This window comes from Homarus americanus, unplaced genomic scaffold (assembly GCF_018991925.1).
Source record: "Homarus americanus isolate GMGI-L3 unplaced genomic scaffold, GMGI_Hamer_2.0 scaffold23617, whole genome shotgun sequence".
Classification (NCBI taxonomy): Eukaryota; Metazoa; Arthropoda; class Malacostraca; order Decapoda; family Nephropidae; genus Homarus; species Homarus americanus.
The window spans coordinates 2,911,391-2,923,694 of record NW_024720711.1 but is presented as its reverse complement, the minus strand read 5'-3'; the positions used below and the strand labels follow the sequence as shown (position 1 = coordinate 2,923,694).

The following is a 12,304-nucleotide window of genomic DNA, read 5'->3' as shown; positions in this document are numbered from 1 at the left end:
CACCTGAAGATTAAACACCCTAACGCTACCTAGTGGGGTGCGTTTAAGTTAGGTTAAGTTCGGTTCAGAGTAGAATGGGTGAAGACTCGCTCTCTGCTGCCTTTGTCCACCTCCTGTGCCTCAGACAATTTAATACCAGGTAGCTGTTGTCACACTTCTCACTGTGTGGTGTGTGAGCCCAGCTGGTGGAGGCATCCGAGGTGGTGCTCAAGGGACAGCTGGGGTGTCAGTCAGTGCTTAAGGGGCAGCTGGTATTAGGGTGTCAAATATTTGTTTTGTAATTATTATGAGAATTTGTACCTTAGTAAATAGTTCATTGTATTGTGTGTTGTTTATTGTAAAGATGTATTGATTATTATTATTATTATTATTATTATTATTATTATTATTATTATTATTATTATTATTATTATTATTATTGACGATGATAATAGTGGCTTTACATACCTGTCCCCTCGCCTCAGATCTGTGCACCCTACATCTAGCCAATTCCCCCATACATATTAACCCTCCCCCCCCGTATCTTCCCCCAGGACTGTACCCCCCGCTGCCAGCTACCCCCTGCATCAAGGCCATCTCACCGTCAGAGGGCTGGACCACGGGAGGCGCCACCGTCATCATTATAGGCGATAACTTCTTTGACGGGCTGCAGATCGTCTTCGGCACCATGTTGGTCTGGAGTGAGGTGAGACGCCACACTGTTTACATGTTGTAGTAGCCAGAAGAATTTTGTTTTATGGGAGTTTTATAATGTTTTAGATATTTATGAAATCAGTGTTAATGTAAGTTCATATGACGGGTTTAATAGTATAATAACGTGGACAATGGCATTATAGTATTGTATAAATTCTAATAATTCGGTACTATTTTACTGGTGTTAGAATGATTGCCACGAACTTCATAGAATACTGATAATATTTATAATACGACAATAACAACGGCAGTAGCCAGGACAACAATAACACAGTAATAATGACTAATAACAATAATAATGACTTGTAACACAGTATCTGACAATGATAATAAACAACAGTACTTGGATGTCGAGAGCAGTACTGGGCTACAAAATTGGCCTTGACAAGATAATCCAGAGTAATGGAGGGATGTTACACAGATCACTGGCCTTCTGACATCGCCATGGCCACTTCTAATTTGGGTGGCCATTAGTAAATAAAGGAAACAGTACTAAATTAAAGCATTTCGGGACTCCTGCGGGCAGTTTAGAAGACAGAGCTTGTGTAAAGTTGTCATCGTTCACAATATTGGATGGCAACACTATCACGCATTAAACCAGTCGACAGCTGAGGACAGGGAGTATCTGTGACGGTATATTTAGCCTCTTTGACCCTCCTGCTACCGTGCAAATGCAGAAGGAACCTCGCCATGTGGAGCCTCGCCTTGTGGAGCCTCACTGTTATAAAGATTATGCTGTGATGGCTGTGTGTACGTACTGTGTCTTGAAGGTTCACCATTCTTGTATTGTTAGTCAGCACGTGTCGAGTGATAGTGGAAATGTATACCATTAACAGTGTTTTATGTAAGTCAGGGATAAATATGTAGTCGGAGGTAGTTTGGTAGTGAGAGGGACAGTTGTTGTAGCGGGTGACGTCACATTCTCTTGTAACTAGTGATGGTATATTATGTTGGTGCTGCTCGTAACGTCACACGCTGCCGAAGGTGTTAACACTGTTATTATTGTAGTCACTAAAGACGCGATATACTCTTGTTATAATGGCTGACGTTGTTTATTTTAGTTTTTGAGATCGATGACGTCATATAATGTTTTTCTTGCAGTTGGTGACGTCACACGCCATCCGGGTCCAGACACCCCCGCGTCACATCCCTGGGGTGGTGGAGGTGACGCTTTCCTACAAGTCCAAGCAGTTTTGCAAGGGCGCACCTGGCAGATTCGTCTATGTCTGTGAGTATCAGTGTTAGTCTCTCAATTGTGATAACCCCAGCAGTCGCCAGTGGGGAATTAATACACTCTGTTTATCGCTGTTAGGAATGTGTTGTACGCCCACACCTACTAGAAAATGGCTACCTGTGACTTCCTCATATCCGGCTTATGTGAAATTTGGAACTGATTGTTTATGAAGGGAATCAAATGTCGTGGTTTACAGTGTAGAGTTTTAGACCAAACGTATAATTGCTTGTAGAATCATTATACTGATCCTCTGTACTGTAGAATCATTATACTGATCCTCTGTACTGTAGAATCATTATACTGATCCTCTGTACTGTAGAATCATTATACTGATCTTCTGTACTGTACTTAATTGCGGTGTGGCGGCGAACTGTGAGGTCAAGTTACATAACCTTGTATACATTACTGCCTTCCTGCTTCACCGTAGACCCTTCTGACTCAGCGGACGTTCTTAGACTATTTTGTTTTTAGTCTCCTCCCTTCACTCCCACAATAGCAGACAATATTTACATTATCGTAAAATACAATAGTTTTAAAGACGACGGCATTACGATACTCTTTTGTGGTTGGCAGCTGTCATATGAATACAGTAAAGTAGTTTTATAGACAAGATGGAGTTATGAGTGTATGAAGGTTGGCAGCGTCTCCGAATAGGAATTAGTGGAGGTAGTTGATGGAGGCCCACGGACACTCTTACGATAACTGAACTTAGGGTTATCTTTGTTTACGTTGGATGTGGTTTAATGAAGCATAAAATTAAACCTAATTCACTATCAGTTTTGACTCTAACCTTCTCTCAGCGTTGACTCATTATCTATCCCTCTCAGCGTTGATTCTTTCCCCCTTTCTCAGCATTGACTCTCTCTCTCTCTCCCCCATTCTCAGCATTGACTCTCTCTCTCCCCCTTTCTCAGCATTGACTCTCTCTCTCCCCCTTTCTCAGCGTTGACTCTCTCTCTCCTCCTCTCTTAGCATTGACTCTCTCCCCCTTTCTCAACATTGACTCACTCTCTCCCCCTCAGCATTGACATTGACTCTCTCTCTCCCCCTTTCTCAGCTCTCTCTCTCCCCCTTTCTCAGCATTGACGCTCTCTCTCCCCCTTTCTCAGCATTGACTCACTCTCTCTCTCTCCGTCTCTCACAGCGTTGACGGAGCCCACCATCGACTACGGGTTCCAGCGGCTGCAGAAGTTGATCCCCCGGCACCCAGGCGACCCAGAGAAGCTGCCGAAGGAGATCATCTTGAAGCGCGCGGCGGACCTGGCTGAGGCGCTCTACTCCATGCCCCGCAACAACCAGCTTGCCCTCCCCGCCCCACGCTCCCCGGCCATGAACCAAACCTCCGCCATGACCGGTTTCAACACCTACACCGGCCAGCTCGCCGTCAGCGTCCAGGACACGGCTAACACACAGTGGGGCGAAGGTGATTATTGTTGACCTTTTATTGAGTAACTGAGTGTCTCTGTTTTTGTTTTTCTCTTCTCGTTTTTCTGTATTTTTGTTTTCTTTATATTTTTTTACTTTTGTTTTTATTGTTTTAGCCATTGGTATTATTTTTTTTCCTTTCTTCACTCTGTTTTTTGTAATTTTTCTCGTAAATATAAATTTATCGTCATTTTTTCCTCTCATCTCTTATTTTTTTTCTTTTTTTTTCTTTTCTTGGTAATACTTAATATTGTCCCTCTCTTTTAATTCCTTTTATTCTTATCCTTACTCTTCATCACAGTCATTAGCATCCTTCTCTTTCCTCCCTAATAAATAAATAAGTTACTTTAAAATATTATGGCTCAGAAATACCCGAGACCAGATAATGCCAAATGTTCAGGGAATTTTGTCCTCAACTGTACGTATTACTGGAGAATAAAATATATTTACTTTACATTCAACATAATTATTTAAGATAGGATTTTGTGTATATTTTCACTCTGGCTTTTGCGGTTTAGTAATGAAGTTATTTATTGTTTGGGTTATTGTAATTTATTGGAGGTTTATAATTGATAATGAATGGGATATATATTTATGTCTCTGTGTGTTATGTCTTATACTGTTACCACACCCTGTTTACCATGTCTTACACTGTTACCACACCCTGTTTACCATGTCTTACACTGTTACCACACCCTGTTTACCATGTCTTACACTGTTACCACACCCTGTTTACCATGTCTTACACTGTTACCACACCCTGTTTACCATGTCTTACACTGTTACCACACCCTGTTTACCATGTCTTACACTGTTACCACACCCTGTTTACCATGTCTTACACTGTTACCACACCCTGTTTACCATGTCTTACACTGTTACCACACCCTGTTTACCATGTCTTACACTGTTACCAATAATGTCTTACACTGTTACCAGACCCTTGCTGGCGCCTGTACTGACTTGCTGTTGTCACTCGTAGGTTTTTTCTTCTAGAGGACTACACGAGGAGTCAGGGGCCGGGAGTAAGCCTGGCGTCGCCCCGGGGAGGTTTCGGTTCCAACGCCTCCACCCCCCACTCCTCCTCCACGGGCTCCTCCTCCTCCTCCTCCACCTACGGCGCCTCCATCAACGCCGCCGCTGCTGCTGGTTACTCATCTCCCTCCAACTTGGCTAACATGACTGCTTCACCCAGTATCTTCAACACTACCACAAGTAAGTTTTTTTTGTTTGGTAATACTGCACGAAGGTCATTTGTAACATTGTTTTGCATCCTGGTTGAGATATTTTGCTGGTTTGTCAATACTGTTTGATTTGATATTTTTTTGGCTTGGTAATACTGTTTTTTTCTGGCTTGGTGATGCTGTTTTTTGTTTCTCTGGTTTGGTAATACTGTTTTTGGTTCCCCTGGCTTGGTAGTGGTGCAGGAGGGAATGTGTTGGTACCTCTTCTATACCCTCGGCATGGTAACACTATAGTAACTAGTATTGGTACCTCAGTTTACACCCTCGGCATGGTAACACTGCAGTAACTAGTATTGGTACCTCAGTTTACACCCTCGGCATGGTAACACTGCAGTAACTAGTATTGATACCTCTGCTTACACCCTCGGCATGGTAACACTGCAGTAACTAGTATTGGTACCTCTTTTTACACCCTCGGCATGGTAACACTGCAGTAACTAGTATTAATACCTCTTTTTACACCCTCGGCATGGTAACACTGCATTAACACTGCTTATATCCTCGGCATGTTAACACACTATTGTGCTGGCAACACTGATATAGTCGTTACTAGCCTATAGAACACTGCATGCATGTTAGTCTGTGTGTTGTCAGGAAGAGTTTGTCTGTGTCTGTCTGCCTGTCTGTCTGTCTATCTGTCTCTGTCTGTCTGTCTGTCTGTCTGTCTGTCTGTCTGTCTGTCTGTCTGTCTTTAGTCTTTTTTTTACATCCCACTTGATTGCCCGAGTTCCATTTTACGCATATTTTAAATTCCTCCTCTTGTGTTTTGCTTCTCTGCTGAATTATCAAGTTTTAGGCTTTTATATTATTTTTCTTTATTAAGCTGTTACGTCTTCTTACCAACCGTAATAGTGTGTGTTATATTCAAGTCTTTATTACCATCATATATCACCGTTTGCTTAAGGGGATCAGAGTATTATTATAGACAGGTGTTAATGGTAGAGAGAGCAGCGCCTGGCATCATTATTTCCTCGTTTTTGTTGCCTTCAGTATATTGGTGGGTCAATGCCTTCAGTATATTGGTGGGTCAATGCCTTCAGTATATTGGTGGGTCAATGCCTTCAGTATATTGGTGGGTCAATGCCTTCAGTATATTGGTGGGTCAATGCCTTTAGTATATTGGTGGGTCAATGCCTTCAGTATATTGGTGGGTCAAGGTCTTCAGTATATTAGTGGGTCAATGCCTTCAGTATATTGATGGGTCAATGTCTTCAGTATAATTGGGTCAATGTCTTCAGTATATTGGTGGTCAATGCCTTCAGTATATTGGTGGGTCTATGCCTTCAGTATATTGGTGGGTCAATGCCTTCAGTATATTGGTGGGTTAATGCCTTCAGTATATTGGTGGGTCAATGCCTTCCAGTATATTGGTGGGTCAATGTCTTCAGTATATTGGTGGGTTAATGCCTTCAGTATATTGGTGGGTTAATGCCCTCAGTATATTGGTGGTCAATGCCTTCAGTATATTGGTGGGTCAATGCCTTCAGTATATTGGTGGGTCAATGCCTTCAGTATATTGGTGGTCAATGCCTTCAGTATATTGGTGGGTCAATACCTTCAGTATATTGGTGGGTCAATGCCTTCAGTATATGGTGGGTCAATGCCTTCAGTATATTGGTGGGTCAATGCCTTCAGTATATTGGTTGGGTCAATGCCTTCAGTATATTGGTGGGTCAATGCCTTCAGTATATTGGTGGGTCAATGCCTTCAGTATATTGGTGGGTCAATGTCTTCAGTATATTGGTGGTCAATGCCTTCAGTATATTGGTGGGTCAATGCCTTCAGTATATTGGTGGTCAATGCCTTCAGTATATTGGTGGGTCAATGCCTTCAGTATATTGGTGGGTCAATGCCTTCAGTATATTGGTGGGTCAATGCCTTCAGTATATTGGTGGGTCAATGCCTTCAGTATATTGGTGGGTCAATCCCTTCAGTATATTGGTCTGTCAAAGCCTTCAGTATATTGGTGGGTCAATGCCTTCAGTTATTGGTGGGTCAATGCCCTCAGTATATTGATTGGTCAATCCTCCAGTATATTGGTGGGTCAATGTCCTCAATATATTGGTGGGTCAATGCCTTCAGTATATTAATTGGGTCAATGCCTTCAGTATTATTGGTGGGTCAATGCCTTCAGTATATTGGTGGGTCAATGCCTTCAATGTATATTGGTGGGTCAATCCTTCAGTATATTGGTGGGTCAATCCCTTCAGTATATTGGTGGGTCAATGCCTTCAGTATATTGGTGGTCAATGCCTTCAGTATATTGGTGGGTCAATGCCTTCAGTATAATTGGGTCAATGCCTTCAGTATATTGGTGGGTCAATGCCTTCAGTATATTAATTGGGTCAATGTCTTCAGTATATTGGTGGGTCAATGCCTTCAGTATATTGGTGGGTCAATGCCTTCAGTATATTGGTGGGTCAATGCCTTCAGTATATTGGTGGGTCAATGCCTTCAGTATATTGGTGGGTCAATGCCTTCAGTATTGGTGTTCTTGTTATTGTGGTCAATGCCTTCAGTATTTTATTGGGTCAATCCTTCAGTATATTGGTGTGTCAAAGCCTTCAGTATATTGGTGGGTCAATGCCTTCAGTTATTGGTGGGTCAATGCCCTCAGTATATTGGTGGGTCAATCCCTCCAGTATATTGGTGGGTCAATGTCCTCAGTATATTGGTGGGTCAATGCCTTCAGTATATTGGTGGGTCAATCCCTTCAGTATATTGGTGGGTCAATGCCTTCAGTATATTGGTGGGTCAATGCCTTCAGTATATTGGTGGGTCAATCCCTTCAGTATATTGGTGGGTCAATGCCTTCAGTATATTGGTGGGTCAATGCCTTCAGTATATTGGTGGGTCAATGCCTTCAGTATATACAGTATGTGGCCAAAGTCTTTCAGTTTAGTGATGGGTTTTGAGGTACATTACATATAAGTGGATGTAGGGCGGGCTAGGAGTGTAGCGTGAGGCGGGGCTGGTGTAGGTGTAAGTGTGGCGCAGTGACTGACGGAGCTCCCCCTCCCCCTCTCCCTCTCCCTCCACTGATGGTGTAGCAGCAGGCGGCGGGCACGGCGGACACCACCATCACCACCACCATCACCACGGCTCCTGGGGTGTGGCCGCCACCTCCTGCGCCTCCTCTTCGGCCGCCCTCTTCTCCCAGTTCACAGCCAACATGAACAGCAAGCAGAGGAGCGCCTTCGCCCCCGTCATCCCCAGCTTGCCCGCCACGCCCCCCCTCACGCCCATCACCACCGTCACGGGCGGCTCCTCCATGAACAATAACGCTGTTGCTGCTGCCGCCGCTGCCGCTGCCGTCGCGCCCTGGCAACAGCTGCTCTCTTAGTGTTAGTGTCACAACACCTGCATGACTGCTCGGTTGTCCTCACCTATGTGCTTGGCTCATGCTCAGCTACAGTCTCTTCTGTTTCAACTTTCCTCCTGTCTTTCTCTTAAGAAAATTAAGATATAGTTAGTAAGATAAACTGACTACAATATGCAGTTTTTCCCGAGACCTTTTCTGTGACAACCCCGCCAGGAGTGACGCTTGTCTATATATTCAATAGACTTTAAGGACCTCTAGCCTGTAAGATGGATGATAGATTTAGTAAGATGGGGTCGACCAGACCTCCGTCGGTGCCTCCCTCAGGATTAATACTTTACCTTCTCGCTCTCCCTTAGGAATGGGCGGTTTCATGTCCTCAGCGTTCTCCTCCATGGGCCACTTCGCGCTGCCTCCCTGCAGCGCCCATCAGCCCTACGGCCCCTCCCTCGTCCACACCCCTGCCAAGTGATAGTGGGCCACCCGCCGCTCCTGTTCTGTAGGACTGAACACCACACCTGTTCTCTCGGGATGAGCACCAGGGCTGAGCACGACGCCTATTCTTCGGGGCTGAACATCACGCCCACTGCGCAGCGTTACACCCTCAGTCGTATACACAAACCTTCCCGTACGTCGCCCCGTCATCTCACTCTATGAGGAAAATTCCAGGGATGACGTCACGGATAAACAGGCGCTCCTCTTTCCTCAGTGACGTCACACAAGCAGACTCGGTGGTCAAGCAGAAAAAGGAGTGACGTCGTACAGGAGCGCCGGAAGCCAACATTCTCGCCAGTAATGGCACCGTCGACGTCTTGGCGTGGCACAGCGAAGCGATTTAACGTGTGAGGATGATGATGACGTGATGAGCAAGAAGTTGTGTCGGCGACGTAGATGTACTGCATATGAATGACGACGCAATGAACGTGTAGAGGACGATGCTGTTACGATCATGTGGCAGAATCAAGACGTTGGCATGGTACATCAGTAGTAGTGACGTGTGAGGATGATGATGTGATATGTGGTGTCGTGTGGAGGATGACTGGAAGACGTGTCAGGAGATGAAGAACTTGTTACAAAACCTAATATTAATGGAGCTTTAGAAGGCGAGAGAGACGTGGTAGGTACAGTGGGCGGTGCAGGTCCTCGTGGGTCTTCCGCTTCTCACAACTAACACTTAAAGAAATTGTTCGTTATTTATTATTATTATTATTTGTTGATGTGGCCGAGTATTTCTTGTGGTCAGTCCTCAGGAGGCGTTGGACCCTATATCTCTACCTATATATTGTATACATCATAAGGTTTCCCATTCTTTTTTCATTCAATTGTCGATATCGCGAACCAGAGACGAGCAAGTTGTGTTTTATGAGATGTTCAGTGAGCAGAGAGTCTCAGGGGTGGTCTTGTGAGTCGACTGGGCTTAGTTGAGAGGAAAGGTTGACGGCTACAAGTCAGTGTGGAAGTTATTGGTACAGAAAGCTGCCTCAGTAAACTTGTATATAACCTGAGAATCCTTTATCAAAATTTATATACAAGCAAAAACATTGTCACTACACTTGATGACAATATTGCTGTGGTTGTCACGGTTTATGCCTTATAAGATAAAGTATTTCAAAAAAGTTTTCAAAATATAGAACAGTCGTTAGAGCGCTGACTTTGGGCCTGAGGCCTCTGACCTCCCGACATATACTGTGGGAAATTAGGTGAAGATCCGTCAATTAAGTCGGTGGTGACCACAGATCTCCTCTCGGGAAATCTCAAGCTAAGAAGAATCTCCATTTTAAAGTCTCTTAAATTATTAATTAAAAAGTGTTAAGCCCGCGACTCTTGTGTGTGTGTGATTTACAAAATGTTTTACGCCAGGCGATAAAACTGTTTACAAACGAAAGACAGAAACACTAACGTAGCGTAGGTGTGACGGCATCCTTCCTGGGTCAACACGGTACTTAACCAGCCTTTGTACATTATGTTTATGTAAATACGTGTACATTTTGATTCTCTGTGAAGGAATAGCTTTGTTAAGTTATTGGACGGCTATTATCTTGTGTACATGTTAACGTTACCTAATATTTTTATTATATCAACATTTCCAGAGATCAAATTCTCTTTGTTTTTGTCTTTGTTTAATGTATATGGATGAGTATCTATTTACTTAAGTCTGGACCATTACCCCATATTTTGTGTCATGGAACACAACTTGTTTTTTGTCTAAATTTGAGCCCTGGAAACGCCAATACCGCCTTGTAAGACCTGCCTCTTGTTTTACCCACAACGACTCATCATCATTATTATTATTATAGAATTTACCTTAATAGTATTGGCGCCTCCATCGCTCTAATGAGTATTAAGGTTATTTTTCTGAACAGTTCCCCCAAGGAGTTATGAAGGACAATAAGTATTTCCAAATACTAAGCTTTTCTATCGTACCTGTACATAGTCGTAATAATACATATCATTTACAAAATACTCAGATTATATGGACGTGTAGAGAGGCTCGGAGTCTAAAAGGTTCTCAAGTTATTCTGTTTTTCTCCTAACTGGTGATGGAGAAATGGTCTTAGTTATAGTACAGTACAGCCTCAATACCTTATCCATTTGACTTTCGCCTCTGCTTCAGTGAGACAATTAAAATACATTCCGGGAACCTCTTAGATTAGGAGGAAATATTGGAACTCGTGAATGTTTTGAGAATCTGGGCTGTTAGTTCAGGATTCTCAAAGATTAGTATGTTAAATTTATCACAGATTAGAACGTCAGAATGCATCTTCTTGGTCTGTCAATGAAGCTACGACGCGATTTATCAGCCAAAAGTGGTAGCTTATACAGATAACCATTGAGACTGTACCGTGGCTAAGATACGCCCTCATCCCCAGTTCGCAGGAATGTAACGTGGGAAACCTTGAAGACTTAGGACCTAGGTCTCCAAGCGTGGGTAGGAGCATGACCAGGGTCTCGGTGGTCTCCTCTGGTCTGACTAGGGGCCAGATGGTCTCCGGGTAGACATAAGGAATCAAGATTTTTATTCAGGAACACGTAACGTATACCAGGGTGGAGTTAGGCGTCTGCTGCGGCTGGTCACGGCGTCCTGCAAGTGCTGATCCCTCACTGGTTCCTCACCAGTTTGTTTTTTCTCCTTTAAATTACGGGTGTTTTCCTCTACCATTTTATTTTAGTTATTAAGGGGATTTTATTGTTTATTTCTGTTTGTATGACCAAATTTTTCTGATATTGTTTTTAAGATCTTGGTATTATAAGGTGTAAGTGCGTTTCCTGCTTACATTATCTCTGGAGTTTTTAATTTTGTAGTTAGCTTTTAATACATTGCATTATTATTGTTCTATTGTTGTTTTAATAATTCATTTATCACTGACCTTACATCCTTATACATCCACCATTAACCTCATCATACGTGCATCCGTGACCCCTAACATCCATACATCAGTGACCTCCAACTCACACACACACACACGCATCATTGACCCGCCAAATCATGCGTCCGTGACTTTCAATATACCCATACGTTTCACACACCCCTCCTCCTCTTCATGCGTTAGAGCCGGACGCAGGAGCCAGGCCGCCAGCAGACACACCTCTCCACCATGCGCTCTCCCTCCTCCCCCCTGTGGTTGGCGCATCACCATCACATTGTTGTTTAAGTCGACGCATCGCTATGTTAAGTGTGATAGTTCCACCACCTTTATGTGTCTAGGTTAAGGATGAACTAAATGTATTCCTGATCTTGTACAGAAGTCAAATTTACAACTTAATTTCTTAGGTGTATAATAAATTTTATAAAAATCTATGACGTCTGTGTTTTTTCTTTTATTATTATTATCCTCCAATGTTTGTATTTGTATATTTGTTTGTGTGTGTGTGTGTGTGTGTGTGTGTGTGTGTGTGTGTGTAAAGAATGGAGTCAGTGCCTCAATATTCTCTAAAAAAAAAAGTCCGGTTTAATAACAAAAATAAAATTGTGAAATTGAAAAGTCTTAGAAAAATAAAATAAAAAGAATTCGTCCAACAATATTTCACGTGTTTATTTCAGGTACATATGATCCGACCCGACCCGACCCGACCCGACCCAGCTCCGCTCAGCTCATCTCGACTCATATCTCATCTCATCTCGTCTCAACTCAACTCAAATTCAACCCAACCCAGCCCATCCCAGCCCAGCCAAACTCAACCAAACTTAACCCAGCCCAACCTTTACTTCATAACTTTATCTAACCTAACCAAACCTAATTAATTAACCTTGAGTGACCTCTAACGAGACTGATCTTGGTTTAATTAATCTAAGACACTGACCTACTTAATCTGTGACCTTTACCCGAGTAATCTAAGACCTAAAGCTTATTTTTGTAAAACCTTGACCTAATTAATCCACAACCCAGA

General features: G+C 43.1%; 1 protein-coding gene across 1 annotated transcript in view; it reads left to right on the top strand.

Moving 5' to 3' along the window:
• The window catches only part of LOC121860735 (transcription factor collier-like), a gene marked incomplete at its 5' end in the record, with an annotated part of 31,720 nt that extends 23,326 nt beyond the window's left edge, over positions 1-8,394 (top strand). The window contains 6 exon segments of the mRNA XM_042358063.1: positions 534-685; positions 1,795-1,921; positions 3,072-3,350; positions 4,349-4,567; positions 7,647-7,940; positions 8,275-8,394. Of these exon segments, the coding sequence (XP_042213997.1) occupies positions 534-685; positions 1,795-1,921; positions 3,072-3,350; positions 4,349-4,567; positions 7,647-7,939 (1,070 nt within the window).
• Positions 8,395-12,304: the final 3,910 nt, after the last annotated feature.